The sequence below is a fragment of the Chiloscyllium plagiosum genome, chromosome 6 (assembly GCF_004010195.1).
Source record: "Chiloscyllium plagiosum isolate BGI_BamShark_2017 chromosome 6, ASM401019v2, whole genome shotgun sequence".
Taxonomy (NCBI): Eukaryota; Metazoa; Chordata; class Chondrichthyes; order Orectolobiformes; family Hemiscylliidae; genus Chiloscyllium; species Chiloscyllium plagiosum.
In genome coordinates this window covers 117159580-117175628 of record NC_057715.1, presented here as the reverse complement: position 1 = coordinate 117175628, position 16049 = coordinate 117159580, and the positions used below count along the sequence as shown (strand labels likewise).

General features: G+C 43.0%; 1 protein-coding gene across 2 annotated transcripts in view; it reads right to left on the bottom strand.

Moving 5' to 3' along the window:
• The window catches only part of xrra1 (X-ray radiation resistance associated 1), an 86988-nt gene that overhangs the window by 64977 nt on the left and 5962 nt on the right, over positions 1-16049 (bottom strand). For both annotated transcript variants that reach the window (XM_043692540.1, XM_043692539.1), the window contains exons 2-4: positions 8604-8699; positions 4946-5121; positions 1026-1097 (exon numbers count right to left, since the gene is read on the bottom strand). In XM_043692540.1, the coding sequence (XP_043548475.1) occupies positions 1026-1097; positions 4946-5121; positions 8604-8694 (339 nt within the window). In that variant the 5' untranslated portion in view covers positions 8695-8699. The remainder of the gene's footprint in view (positions 1-1025; positions 1098-4945; positions 5122-8603; positions 8700-16049) is intronic.

Here is a 16049-nt window from a genome sequence, read left to right as displayed (position 1 = left end):
GGAGGCGGAGGAATTGGGAATACGGGATGGCATTTTTGCAGGCGGTAGGGTGGGAAGAGGTGTAATCCAGGCGGTTGTGGGAGTTGGTGGGTTTGCAAAAAATGTCGGTGTCAAGTCGGTCGTCATTAATGGAGATGGAGAGGTCCAGGAAGGGGAGGGAGGTGTCAGAGATGGTCCAGGTAAATTTAAGGTCAGGGTGGAATGTGTTGGTGAAATTGATGAATTCATCAACCTCCTCGCGGGAGCACGAGGTGGCGCCAATGCAGTCATCAATGTAGCGGAGGAAGAGATGGGGAGTGGTGCCGGTGTAATCACGGAAGATGGGCTGTTCTACGTAGCCAACAAAGAGACAGGCATAGCTGAGGCCTATACGTGTGCCCATGGCTACCCCTTTGGTCTGGAGGAAGTGGGAGGATTCGAAGGAGAAATTGTTAAGGGTTAAGACCAGTTCAGCCAAATTAATTAGAATGTCAGAAGGGTACTATTGGGGACGTCGGGAGAGGAAGAAACAGAGGGCTTGCAGGCCCTGGTCATAGCGGATGGAGGTGCAGAGGGATTGGATATCCATGGTGAAGATCAGGCGTTGGGGGCCGGGGAAACAGAAGTCTTGGAGGAGGTGAAGGGCATGGGTGGTGTCTCGCTCGTATGTGGGGAGTTCTTGGACTAGGGGGGATAGGACAGTGTCGAGGTAGGTAGAGATGAGTTCAGTGAGGCATGAGCATGTTGATACAATGGGTCGGCCGGGGTGGTCAGGCTTGTGGATCTTGGGAAGGAGGTAGAACCGGGCAGTGATGTTGATTCACGAATGTTTATACCAGAGAATGACAGATTTTGGTTAATCAAAGGTGTTAAAGAATATGGGCCAAAGGTGAGTATTATGAGGTAGGTCAGGTCAGCAATGATTTCACTGAGTACTGGGACAGATCTGACAGATAAATGGCTGCCTCCTGTTCTTAGGTTCCTGCCATTTATGATCTTAATCCCTATTCACAAGCACAAAATTGCAATGTTAACATCATACATACGGAATGGAGGTTCTGGTCACTAATATTCACAGTACACAGGTCAGAGTAATTATCCACACAATGCAGCCACTTCTGTAAAGAACAACAGAGTAGTTGATAGAAACTTGAATCAATCCTGGCAAGTTCCATAGCTGGGTGTAGATATTGTTTAAATGAGATAAACCACATTCACATTAAATGAGATAAACCGTGCCTACTTCTTTAACCAAGACTCCCGCCCACCCTCTGACGACCCCTTCTCCCGCCTCCAACACACCCCATCCACCTGGACACCCCGTGCTGGCCTCCTACCTGCCCTCGACCTCTGCATAGCCAACTGCCGCCGCGATATTAACCGCCACCTGAACTCCCCCACCCCTCCCAAAGGAAACTTCCATATCCGCCACAGATTCACCTGTACCTTCACACATATCATCTATTGCATCCTTTGGCCCCAAAGGAAACTTCCATATCCGCCACAGATTCACCTGTACCTTCACACATATCATCTATTGCATCCTTTGGCCCCAAAGGAAACTTCCATATCCGCCACAGATTCACCTGTACCTTCACACATATCATCTATTGCATCCTTTGGCCCCAAAGGAAACTTCCATATCCGCCACAGATTCACCTGTACCTTCACACATATCATCTATTGCATCCTTTGGCCCCAAAGGAAACTTCCATATCCGCCACAGATTCACCTGTACCTTCACACATATCATCTATTGCATCCTTTGGCCCCAAAGGAAACTTCCATATCCGCCACAGATTCACCTGTACCTTCACACATATCATCTATTGCATCCTTTGGCCCCAAAGGAAACTTCCATATCCGCCACAGATTCACCTGTACCTTCACACATATCATCTATTGCATCCTTTGGCCCCAAAGGAAACTTCCATATCCGCCACAGATTCACCTGTACCTTCACACATATCATCTATTGCATCCTTTGGCCCCAAAGGAAACTTCCATATCCGCCACAGATTCACCTGTACCTTCACACATATCATCTATTGCATCCTTTGGCCCCAAAGGAAACTTCCATATCCGCCACAGATTCACCTGTACCTTCACACATATCATCTATTGCATCCTTTGGCCCCAAAGGAAACTTCCATATCCGCCACAGATTCACCTGTACCTTCACACATATCATCTATTGCATCCTTTGGCCCCAAAGGAAACTTCCATATCCGCCACAGATTCACCTGTACCTTCACACATATCATCTATTGCATCCTTTGGCCCCAAAGGAAACTTCCATATCCGCCACAGATTCACCTGTACCTTCACACATATCATCTATTGCATCCTTTGGCCCCAAAGGAAACTTCCATATCCGCCACAGATTCACCTGTACCTCCACACATATCATCTATTGCATCCTCTGTACCCGATGTGGCCTCCTCTATATTGGGGAGACGGGCCGCTTACTTGCGGAGCGTTTCAGGGAACACCTTTGGGACACCCGGACCAACCAACCCAACCACCCTGTGGCTCAACACTTCAACTCCCCCTCCCATTCCACCAAAAAAATGCAGGTCTTCGGATTCCTCCATCGCCAGACCACAACAAAATGATGGTTGGAGGAAGAGCGCCTCATCTTCTGCCTAGGAACCCTCCAACCACAAGGCAGGAACGCGGGTTTCACCAGTTTCCTCATTTCCCCTCCCCCCACCTTGTCTCAGTCAAATCCATCGAATTCAGCACCGCCTTCCTAACCTGCAATCTTCTTCCCGACCTCTCCGCCCCCACCCCAGTCTGACCTATCACCCTCACCTTGACCTCTTTCCACCTATCACATTTCCGATGCCCCTCCCCCAAGTCCCTCCTCCCTATCTTTTATCTTAGCCTGCTGGACCAACTTTCCTCATTCCTGAAGAACGGCTAATGCCCGAAACGTCGATTCTCCTGTTCCCTAGATGCTGCCTGACCTGCTGCGCTTTTCCAGCAACACATTTCCATCTCTGATCTCCAGCATCTGCAGACCTCACTTTCTCCTCAAAGATAAACCACATTCAGCCCACTTCACTTCGGCTTTATCTAATATTCTTTTTCATGTTTAAGGCATGGCAAGTTTGTATTTCTCATCAACTCAAAATGTATAAACCTTTTGGCCAGAATGAATGGTCAAGCCTTTTGGATTATTAATGCAACAAAAGCATAAATTGCTGGCAAAACTCAGCAGGTCTGGCAGCAGCTGAGTTTTGATGAACAGTCATTGGACTTGACATGTTGACTCTGCTTTCTTCCCATAAATACAGCCAATCTGCTGAGTTTCACCAGCAATTTCTGTTTTTGTCTCAGATCTCAAGTACTCTCAGTTCTTTGTTTAATTGGATTACTAATTACCCTTGTTTTAGAATCATACCCTAGAAAGACGTACAAGAAATCATCTAGGCTATCCTGATCTTTTTAATCAAAAGGTGGATATATAACGTTGGAAGGTTGTTGACCATGCACAACTTTTCTTTATACTTATTAAAAACTCTGCTCAAGTTATTTATATCTGCATCTACAAATTCCCAATTGACAATCATTTGTCTTGTGCTTGCTGTGAAACTTCTGCATATGTATCTCTACACAACCAATTCCTCACCTCATCATCTAATGCCTTTGTTCCCAATAAAACCCTTAACTCTTCCACATCATGGTCACTGCATCCAATATAGCCTGCCAGCAGGGAATTGGTTATGGAGTAAGCAACAGACACTAGCCACAATAGGTATGTACTCCAATTTATAGGATCTGGCTAATGTTTCTTCTAAGTCATGCAATTGTGCAGAACTCCCAGGATAAATGCGTATGGAGTCAGATATTAACTAATATCCCCTCTATACTGTCCCATTAGACTTTTGCAGAATGGGTCTAGCACAGAACTTTTTTTTATTGTCATCTTTTCCCTGGGGTCGGGGAGTCCAGAAATAGAGGGCATAGGTTTAGGGTGAGAGGGGAAAGATATAAAAGAGACCTAAGGGGCAACTTTTTCACGCAGAGGATAGTATATGCATGGAATGAGCTGCCAGAGGAAGTGGTGGAGGCTAGTACAATGACAACATTTAAAAGGCATCTGGATGGGTATATGAATAGGAAGGGTTCAGGGGGATACAGGCTGTGTGCTGGCAGGTGGGACTAGATTGGGTTGGGTCGGCATGGACAGGTTGGACTAAAGGCTCTGTTTCCATGCTATACATCTCTATGAGGGTGTTGCTGGTTAGGCAGCATTTATTAACCATCCTTAATTGCCCAGAAGGCAGTTAAGAGTCAACCACATTGTTGTGGGTCTGGAGTCACATGTAGGCCAGACCAGGTAAGGATGGCAGTTTCTTTCCCCAAAGGACATTAGTGAACCAGATGGGTTTTTCTGACAATCGACAGTGAATTCATGGTCATCATTAGACTCTTAATTCAAGATTTTCTTTTTATTGAATTCAAATTCCACCATCTACCATGGCAGGATTCGAGCCCAGGTCCCCTGAACATTATCTGGGTCTCTGGATTAATAGTCCAGCGATAATACCATTAGGCCATTGCTTCCTCCATATACATTGTAAAGCTCCCTCTGTACAGTTACAAGTCAACACTCACAGCATGGAGTTAGATACAGTGTAAAGTTCCCTTCACGTTGTCCCCAGCCACTCCTAGGTCAGGTATAGTATGGGGTTAAATTCAGTAAAGCTCCATCTACACTGTCCCCAAACATTCCAAAAACAGGTATTGAGTAAATCTCCCTCTATACTGTCGGCATCAAACATTTGCATGTCAGGAACAGCAAAGATGGGCATAGGCAAACAGGATGATATGAGGATGGACTTCAGACAACCAACGGCAAAACCATGGAGGCAGTTCACTTGATATAATGAAATCTCCAGGAACATGTCCAGCCAGATTTACCATTTGTAGAAGAGCCAGGGAGCTTACCAACACTCACCAAGAAATCTCCATTCAGCACGTTTTCTTTAGTCGGTTTAGGAGGCTTGTCAGTTTGTTGGGCTGCATCCACAGGGGCTGGCTGTGGATCCAAGCTTTGAACTGGCTTTGGTCCAATTACAACATGAAAAACCTTCTCCTTAGTACTTTTCTGAGCCTTCACCCAGTGTCCAGCATCTGTAAAAAAAGCACACAAACAAAGACTGTGCATAACGTTGTATTACTATTGTCAGCCACTGAGAATGATTTTATGTAATGTAATCTTGGTTATCCTCTCATAACATTCATCTAGAGAAACAGTCCACTGCACTTGGGGACAGGACACGGTTTGCTATAGTTTCAGATAAGAGTAGTGACTCTGGTTAAACCATAGAATCCTTACAGTGCCGAAAGTTGCCATTTGGTCCATCAAGCCTGCACCGACCTTCTGAAGAGATCCCACCCAGAGCCAGCACTGCCTACTCTTTGCCTGTATTTCCCATGGTTAGTCCACCTAGCCGACACATCCCTGAACACAACTGAGCAAATTAGCACGGCCAATCCACCTAACCTGGACATCTTTGGACTGTGAGAGGAAACCAGAGCACCGGAGAAAATCTATGCAGACACAAGGAGAATGTGCAAACCACACAAAGACAGTCCCTGGAGATTGGCACTATGAGGATGCAGTGCTAACCACTGAGCTACTATCTAAAGTCAAAATGTTTTTGATTAAGATTTGCACTAAGTAACAAGATAGGGTTAATGAGGGTTAGTTCAGTTGATATTGTGCAAATAGGATTTCAAATGATATTGTATAAAGTATGACTGATTGCATTCTGTGGATCAGGAGCTCAAGGATCCAGTTGCAGAGTGTAGACCAGAGGTCTAGTTCTCAGAGTTTGGAGATGAGTTTGTTTGGAATTGTAATGTTGAAGGCCAAGCTATAGTCTATGGATAGGAGTCTGACATAAGTATCCTTGTTATCCAGATGTTTCATGGGCAGGTGTAGAGCCAGGCCAGGTGTTTACCATGGACCTGTAGGTCAATTGCAAGGGACCAAGGCTGGCTAGGATGCTGGAGTTGATATGAGCCATGACTAACCTCTTGAAGCATTCATAACTATGGAATTCAGAGCCACCGAGTGGTAGTCATTGATTAGATTAGATTCCCTACAGTGTGGAAAAGGCCCTTCAGCCCAACAAGTCCACACCGACCCTCCAAAGAGTAGCCCACCCAGACCCATTTCACCCAGACCAAGGCACCTAACACAATGGGCAATTTAGTATGGCCAATTCACCTGCACATCTTTGGACTGTGGAAGGAAACCCACGCAGACACGGGGAGAATGTGCAAACTCCACACAGACAGTTGCCTGAAGTGGGAATCGAACACAGGTCCCTGATGGTGAGGCAACAGTGCTAACGACTGAGCCACCGTGCCGCCCCATGAGGTATGCTGCATGAGTTTTCTTTGGTACCAGGAAGATGGTGGTCTTCTTGAAGCAGGTGGGGACTTTGGATCATAGTATGGAGAGATTAAAGAGGTCAGTGAATATTCCCACCAGCTGGTCCACACAGGATCTGAGGGCTCAGCCAAGGACACCATCTCGGCCAGTCCTTTTGGGAGTTTTTTCCATGGGTCCTGCCATATCAATATCATCATGTGCTTTGAAGATCAAAAATCTACTGAAAGTTTAAATGGATCTTTGCTCAAACTAATGGCCATAAAATCAAACTGACAAAAGTTATTGTAAAATATGTTATCATCAATATTAGCTTTACCCATTTGAAATTGCCAGCGGTGATAATTTTATCTTTAAAATATTGAGCACATACTAAGCGATAGCAAATCATAAATATTCTTTTGTGTGGTATTGCTTCCTCACTCATTGCTCCATATTTCAGTTGAGTTTAGAATAACTGTACACAGAGAAGGATTTCAAAGATCACATGTGGAAGACATTCCTCTACATACTTCACAGAGACTCCAACCATCTCCTCTTGACATTCATTGGCATTCCCATTGCTGAGTCCCTAGTAGTAACATCTGGGTTGTTGTGGTTCTGTTTGCCGAGCTGGGAATTTGTGATTAGATTACATTACAGTGTGGAAACAGGCCCTTCAGCCCAACAAGTCCACACTGACCCGCCGAAGCGCAACCCACCCATACCCCTACATTTACCCCTTACCTAACACTACGGGCAATTTAGCATGGCCAATTCACCTGACCTGCACATCTTTGGACTGTGGGAGGAAACCGGAGCACCCGGAGGAAACCCACGCAGACACGGGGAGAATGTGCAAACTCCACACAGTCAGTCGGCTGAGACGGGAATTGAACCCGGGTCTCCGGCGCTGTGAGGCAGCAGTGCTAATCACTGTGCCACCGTGCCGCAGACATTTCGTCCCCTGTCTAGGTGACATCCTCAGTGCTTGGGAGCCTCCTGTGAAGCGCTTCTGTGATGTTTCCTCCGGCATTTATAGTGGTTTGAATCTGCCACTATAAATGCCGGAGGAAAGATCACAGAAGCGCTTCACAGGAGGCTCCCAAGCACTGAGGATGTCACCTAGACAGGGGACGAAACGTCTGCAACACAAATTCCCAGCTCGGCGAACAGAACCACAACAATGAGCACCCGAGCTACAAACCTTCTCACAAACTTTGAGTAGCATCTGGGGGAAAGGGGAAGGGGGAGAGGGTGTCATCATTGACCAGACACTGAACTGGACAACCAAATAAGTATGTGGTTATCAAAAGCAGGTCAGAAGCTTGGAATCTTATGCTGAGTAACTCACTTGCTAACTTTTCAATGCCTGTCCATGATCTACAAGGCACATGCAGCAGTTTGATTGAATACTCTTGTATTGTCTAGATCAATGCAGCTCCAACAACACTCAAGAAGCTTGACACTATCCAGGATAAAGCAGCCCACTTGACTGGCACCCCGTGCACCAACTTCAACATTCAACTCCCTACACCATATGGACTACAGGAGTTCGAGGAAGCAGCTTATCACCACTTTCTCAGGGCAATTAGGATGGGTAATAAATGCTGGCACACATGCTGTTCTGTTGTATTATTCTATTACATGATGAAGGACCTAAGTAGAGAATGATAAAATAGCGATTGTTCTCGGCAGAGTGGGTTAGAAAGACATTTAATAACACCTCCCTTATATTATTTGAATATTAAAGTAATGAGAATTTTGATAAAATTTGTTAGGTACCCAGAGGACACAGATTTAAGGTCAGAGGGAATACGAGAAGTTGTTATGACTAGAAAAGCACTGTCTGAAGGCATGGTAGAAGGAGATTCAACAGAAACTTTCAAAGACAATTGGGTAATTATGTGAAAAGGAAACATATGGTTATGGGAAGTAGGACTATTTGTGACAAATGGTTTTCCCCTTTGCTACTAGATGTTATCAAAGCTGTTTTACAATTTTAATTTGCTATTGTTGTTTATTAATACTGTTTGTTTATATTTTTAAATAGGGATTTGCCTCATCTCTTGGAAGTTGGATGTGTGGTGTGGTGGAGTAAGAAACAGCACCATGAAAAAATTTAAAATACCAAGAAGATACTTTCAGATATACAATGATAGATGTTTTTGAAACAATCTTTCTTGGGTTCACTACGATATGTACCTTCCAACTATGAAAAGGAAAATGTGCTTACTTTGATATCCTCCCTTGAAGATCTTCCTTATTGGAAAGCAATCCATTGAGACACTCTTGCCATCATCCAGCTTATATTGATTTTGCAACATAATTACTGAAAAACAATAAAAAAAATTAAAAGAGCATCAAATGCCTAACATGTAGCTGATGCTCACTGAACTGGCATTATTCTGGCCCAGTTTGAATTCAGTAGCTGAGAGAATATATCTTTCTTATTCTTAGTTTTCTCACATCATGTGAAGGGTGATTCTAATGAGCTCTTGGAACCATGGTTACAGGCAGTTATCAGATCTACGCAACCATTAACCATGTATAAGCCTGGACTGTGAGTACAGATGAACAAACAACTTTAAGGACCTTCACCATTAAATCAAATCCTTCATCATCCAAACACCATGCATGTTCACTTCCCAGAGGAAGCAGGAACAACTAAATGTTGTTCAAACGACAGAATTTTGGCTGATTTGGCTCCAAAGACGGGAATGATGAGGCCACCCTTAGACTCCTAATTGCTGGGGTCAGTTAACACATAGCAAGAATCAAAGTGGGGAACTCCTGCTAGGTTTGTTAATTGGGTAGTGATTTACCAAATGACTAAGTCAGAAGATGCTGGGTTCTTATCTCATTTAAAAATACAGGATCTGAGTGGGCTTGATAAGGTAGATATTACAAAATTGTTCTACTGTTAAGGAAATCCAAGTCATTGCAGGATTTACACATCAATACATACTTCAAACTCTGCACCAATCATAATGTCTCCAAACCTCTGGCACAATCTGAAGATCATGTGTTATGGACCAGAAGAGAAACCCTCAAAATACAGTAACAAGATAGCCTACACCCTAACTTTCACATATATTTAAAGGCAAGTGTAAGGTGCTGTATTCCACACATAATTCCATTGATTTAAGCAAACCACACTGTATTCTTACAACACATGTAAAATTGAAAAAACAACTGGCAATAATTTTAACTCTCCTGTAATATTTAACAAGATAATGTCTTATTTCACCGCTAATCATCAACTGTTTCAATACAGGCAACACCTCACAAATACACCCTTTGGCAAAAATGCAACTCAGCAAAACAGTTCTGGTTCTCATACGCTGCCTCTTTTGATTTTGAAGAAACCTCGCTGTCTGAGACCCTAGCAGCAGGGAATGCAAAGCTTTTAGCTCAGCCACCAGCACACCTTCAACTAACTAAAAGCAAAACTAAAAACCCTCCTGGGTCTGTGTGAGCCCCGACCCTGTCCACTCATGATTCTTTTGTCTCATTTTTTCAAAAAGAAGCACCCATGCAGAACTCATAAGCTGTTTACCAATTGTCTGTCTGAAAGAGACATTCAGAGAAGGTTTACAAGGATATTGCCTGGTATGGAAAGTGCTAGCTATGAAAAAAGGTTGAGAATGTTAGGATTGATTTTATTAGAAAAAAAGATTAAGCAGGGACCTGATTGAGGGGGGACCTGATCTACAAAATCATGAAGGGTATAAACAGGATAGATAGAGATAAGCTTTTTCTCAGGGTGAGGGATTCAATAATGACAGGTCACGCGTTCAAGGTGAGGGGTGAAAAGTTTAAGGGGATATACGCGGCAAGTACTTTACACAGAGGGTGGTAGGTGCCTGGAACAAGTTGCCAGCAGACGTGGTGGAGCAGGAATGGTAGATTCATTTAAGATGCATCTGAACAGATGCATGAGTAGGTGGGGAGCTGAGGGATACAGATGCTTGGGAATTGGGCGATAAGTCTAGACAGTGTATTTGGATTCGTTCAGGCTTGGAGGGCCGAAAGGCCTGTTCCTGGGCTGTAAATTTTCTTTGTTGTTTGTTTTTTTTATTCCAGCATCTTTCCGCAAGAGAAACAGGTAAGGACGCATCTCTCTTAAAGGCAGTGCTGTCGCATACGAACCTTATCATCTTACACTCCACAGTCACCTGATGAAAGAGCAGAACTCCGAAAGCCAATGCTTCAAAATAACCCTGTTGGACTATAACTTGGTGATGTGTGATTTTTAACTATGACTCTTTGATCCACTGACATCGGGTCTGTATAAATATGAATGGCAATTAAGGTTAAACCAGGTCTACTGTGTTCATGGCTGGTTGAGAAAATGGTCTGTCTCTACCACTCTCCATGAGGCCTCTTTATCTCTTTTCCTCCAGACATGGTTCGTCCAACTGCTGCTGCTCCCCTGCTCAATGTCCCTAACATCACCACATGTTGCTAGAGGCCTTGGGAGACTGCAATGAAAAGGTGAGGACGTGGAAAGTGAGACCTGGTAGGAAGCTGCTGCCCACATGCAGGAAAGAAATGCAATATTGAAATAGGGATGGTGGGAAGAGGACTTGAAGGAGAGAAAGGATATGGGATTGAGAGAAAGGCCCAAGAAGACCCCTCTCCCCAAACACGCTCCCTCCACCATTCACACTGGCACCAGAGTTTAAAGACAAATTCAAATTCCAACATCTACCACAGGAAATTCAAACCTGGGTTTCCAGAATATTACTGAGGTTTCTGGATTAACAGCATAGCAATAATACCACTGGGCCATCATCTCCCCTCCACACCTTAGGAGCAGATATTAGCATTAACTGAATTTATATTCCACCAGATACTGCAATGAGATTTGAACCAATGACACCAGAACATTAATGTTTGTCCTTCTAATATATCTACACATTCTTCCTGTTCAAGTAATAATCCAATTCCCTCTTTAACATTCAATTTCATTTGCCTCCCACACTCTCAGGCAGTGCCCTCTTTCTCTCAAAGTAAATCACTTCACTATTTATCTGCATTAAATTTCCTGTTCACCCACTCGATCAACCTGTCTATGGAGTTTAATGCTATGCCCCTCATAATTCATTTTCAAACGTTTAATTGACTTCAAATTTTGAAAATGTCCCCTATACAGCTAGGTCTACGTCATTAATATTTATCAGGAAGAGCAGCAGTCTATAATCAATCCCAAAAGAATTCCACTTTAAACCTTCTTCCAGTCTCATAAAATGTTATTAACCATTATTCTCTGTTTCTGTTACTTAGCCAATTTCATATCAATGTTGGTACTCTCCCTTTTAAATCCCAAATGGAAACTTTCCTCACAAGATTGTTGTGCTCTACTTTGAAAGTCAATGCACAACATATCAGCAGCATTGCCCTGCTCAACCATCTCTGTTACCTCAATAAAAAACAACTCCATTTGTTAGTTAAACACAAATTGTCCTTAACAAATCTACGCTGACCTGTCGTTGCTTGGCTGATCTTTATACTCAAATGTAAACATCTGTACTTCTCCAGTCCTCTGGCGCCACTTAGGTCTAAGGAGGATTGGAAAGTTATGGCCAGTGCCTCTGAAATTTCCACATCTTGGTTTCTTCATTTGCATCTCTTCCAATCCTGGTGCCTCTAAAGCCAGGCAATCTATTCAAAACCTCTTCTTTGCAATTTCAAACACTTTCTTAAAGTGGCAAAGATCAAACAAATTAACTTAACTTAAACTGCAATCATTACAAGGTAGCATTTACACTTGCTCTGTCACAGCATGTTATTATGACGTCTGTGTTACTGTGCTATATCTACCCAGCTTACTAAGGGCACCTGAAGCATCATGACAGATTTTTGCTTGAGAAATATAGTCTGCACAGCAATTTTTAAAGTTTAAGAATTGAGAAGTCAGGAGTTCCAGGGTTTGAGAATTCCCTCGAGTCTCTATTTCCATGTCTGCCTCTTGGTCTCCCCCCTCTCTTCAATCCCATGTCAAACTCAGCAGAGAAGTAGGAAAAGAAGATGAAATATCAAAGCCAAAAGAAGTCCAGCCACCATTTCAAGACTGAATGGGCAATCAAATATCAATGTATTCAGCCTGTTCCAGAGTGTCGCAAGGACTTTTACTGCATGGTATGTGAGACCTACTTGAGCTGTGCCAGACACGGGGAGAAAGACATCATAAGGCACTTGCGCACTCAGAATCACTGCAAGAGAGCTGAGAAACTGAACCCTGTCTACAGGAAAAAGGATCCAATTCAACTCATGTTTGCTGGACTTGGCAAAAATTTTAATGTGTTTCTCAAAAAGGTAATGCAAACATATATTCAAAGTAGAGTAGAGAGTTCTCAAGGTATCCTCCTTCCTCGCTTTTCAAAGATTCACAGATCATTACCTCACCCAAAAAAGTAGTCAAATCATGGTCATATAATAGTTTTTTTTGCTGCTCATTAAAAGGCTGCTGCAATGTTTAGATACCAAAGTACTTTAAATTAATTCAGTGTGTGAAATGTATAGAGATGTTGCAGAGAGATGAGATCAAAAATTGAAGTTCTACCCTCGCTAATCTTTCTCCTTCTTCTTCTTGAGTTCTTCTCCCAGGGACATGTCCAACCCACAGCATACAACTTCCATCATGGGTAGGACAAGGAGGAAGGTCCTGAATCTACCTCAGCTGGAACGTGGATCAAACTCCATGAAGTTTCCATTGATCTGATTTGGAGATGCCAGTGTTGGACTGGGGTGTACAAAGTTAAAAATCACACAACACCAGGTTATAGCCCAACAGGTTTAATTGGAAGCACTAGCTTTTGGAGCGCTGCTCCTTCATCCACCTGATGAAGGAGCATCGCTCCGAAAGCTAGTGCTTCCAAACAGACTTGTTGGGCTATAACCTGCTGTTGTGTGATTTTTAACTTTGTACATTGATCTGATTCACGTCACCATTCCAGCCATCCAACATGCTATCCACTCCTCCTGGAGTCTGAGTTCCTCTGGGAATGTACACTTTTAAATGCATGTTGTAATCTGGAGCTGTGAATAATAATGGAAGAGACTCCAAATATTTTTCCATCAATGCTTTGCACCAGTCTTCACTAAAAGCATTCCACAATTATTAAATAATCAAGGGGCAAAAGGAGACAAGAAGTAAAAACAATAACTATTATTTGAGAAAAAGTACTAGGAAAACTTGGGACTAAAGACCAATAAGTCACCCAGACCTGATGGAATACATCCGCGGAAAATAAATGAAGTAGCTACTGTGATAGTAGATGGATTGGCAGTAATTTACCAAGAATCCTTGGACTCTGGTTTTCTGCAGTGTTTCTCCACTTAAATTCAATAGTCTAATAATTCAATAGGTTAGTAAGTTTCACACAGTCAGGAAGGAGAGTTCACATCCAGAGTGAGATACAGCCCAAGTTCAGGGAATTTGGTAGCAATGTGGGAATTTGGTGCAGAGGGGAATGAAGTGCTTTTTGCTTGCCTTTTTTTTGGGGTTCATAACTTGTAAGGTTTTTTTAACAGGATAATTAAAGCCCAAGATTAGGGACCCAACAAAAGAACGAAATTTCAGGCAAACTGTAAATTCATTGGTTATTGATAGCTACTAATTTGACTACCTATTACAGGTTACTTTCAGATTGAAGGTAAATAGGGAAATATTTGCAGGTTGTAATCTAAAAGACCAAAACTTTTAAAAATCAAAATAGAGATGTTGTGTAGAAAGCCACAGTACAGAGGAATGTAGGAGTCATTATGCAAAAATCTGAAAAAACTAGCATACAGGTTTAGCAGGTAATACAGAAGTCAAATGGAATATTTGCCATTATTTTGAAAGGAATAGGATACAAAGAGGGAGGTTTTGTTAAAACTATAAAAGACAACAGTTAGACCATATTGTGAATGGTCTAACCTGGAATATTGTGACTTTTTTGGAAGCCTTATCTAAGGACTTACTAGCAGCGGAAGCGGTCCAGAGAAGGTTCACTGGGATGAGTCCAATTATGGAGGGACTGTCTTATCAGGAGAGTTTATTTTTATTCACTTGTGGCTGGGCCACAATTTATTGCCCAATCCTGGTTGCCACTGAGAAGGCGGTGATGAGCTGCCTTCTCAAACCACTGCAGTCCATGTGCTATAGGGAAACCCACAATGCAGTTAGGGAGGAAGTTCCAGGATCTTGAGCCAGTTACAGTAAAGGAACAGTGATATATTTCCAAGTCAGAATAGTGAGTGGCTTGGAGGGAAATTTGCAGATGATGGTGTTCTTGTCCTTAAATATGGAAGTGGTCATGAGTTTGGAAGGTGCTGTTTAAGGAGCCTTGGGGAATTTCTGCAGAGCATCTTGTCAATGGTACACACTACTGCGACTGAGTGTTGGTGAAGGGAGTGGATTTTTGTAGATGTGGTGCCAATTAAGTGGACTGCTTTGTCCTGCTTGGTATCAATCTTCATAAGTGTTGTTAGAGCTACTTTCATGCAGTCAAGTGGGTAAATGATGGACAAGCTTTGCGAAATCAAGAAGTAACTTACTGCTAGCCTCTGCTAACAGGTTTAGATGGAGAGGAATTTCTTAAGTGTGTACAAGACAACTTTCTGATTCAGTATGTGGATGTACCTACGAGAGAAGGCGCAAAACTTGACCAACTCTTGAAAAACAAGGCAGGGCAGGTGACTGAGGTGTCAGTGGGGAAGCACTTTGGGGCCAGTGACCATAATTCTATTAGTTTTAAAACAGTGATGGAAAAAGATAGACCAGATCTAAAAGTTGAAGTTCTAATTTGGAGAAAGGCCAATTTTGATTGTATTAGGCAAGAACTTTCGAAAGCTGATTGGAGGCAGATGTTCGCAGGTAAAATGGAAAATGGGAAGCCTTCAGAAATGAGATAACGAGAATCCAGAGAAAGTATATCCTGTCAGGGTGAAAGGGAAGGCTGGTAGGTACAGGGAATGCTGGATGACTAAAGAAATTGAGAGTTTGGTTAAGAAAAAGAAGGAAGCATATGTCAGGTATAGACAGGATAGATCAAGTGAATCCTTAGAAGAGTATAAAGAAAGTAGGAGTATACTTAAGAGGGAAATCAGGAGGGCAAAACGGGGACATGAGATAGCTTTGGCAAATAGAATTAAGGAGAATCCAAAGGGTTTTTACAAATATATTAAGGACAAAAGGGTAACTACGGAGAGAATAGGGCCCCTCAAAGATCGGCAAGGCGGCCTTTGTATGGAGCCACAGAAAATGGGGAGATACTAAATGAATATTTTGCATCAGTATTTACTGTGGAAAGGATATGGAAGATATAGACTGTAGGGAAATAGATGGTGACATCTTGCAAAATGTCCAGATTACAGAGGAGGAAGTGCTGGATGTCTTGAAACGGTTAAAGGTGGATAAATCCCCAGGACCTGATCAGGTGTACCCGAGAACTCTGTGGGAAGCTAGAGAAGTGATTGCTGGGCCTCTTGCTGAGATATTTGTATCATCGATAGTCACAGGTGAGGTGCAGGAAGACTGAGGTTGGTTAACATGATGCCACTGTTTAAGAAAGATAGTAAGGACAAGCCAGGGGTCTATAGATCAGTGAGCCTGATGTTGGTGGTGGGCAAGCTGTTGGAAGGAATCCTGAGGGATAGGATGTACATGTATTTGGAAAGGCAAGGACTGATT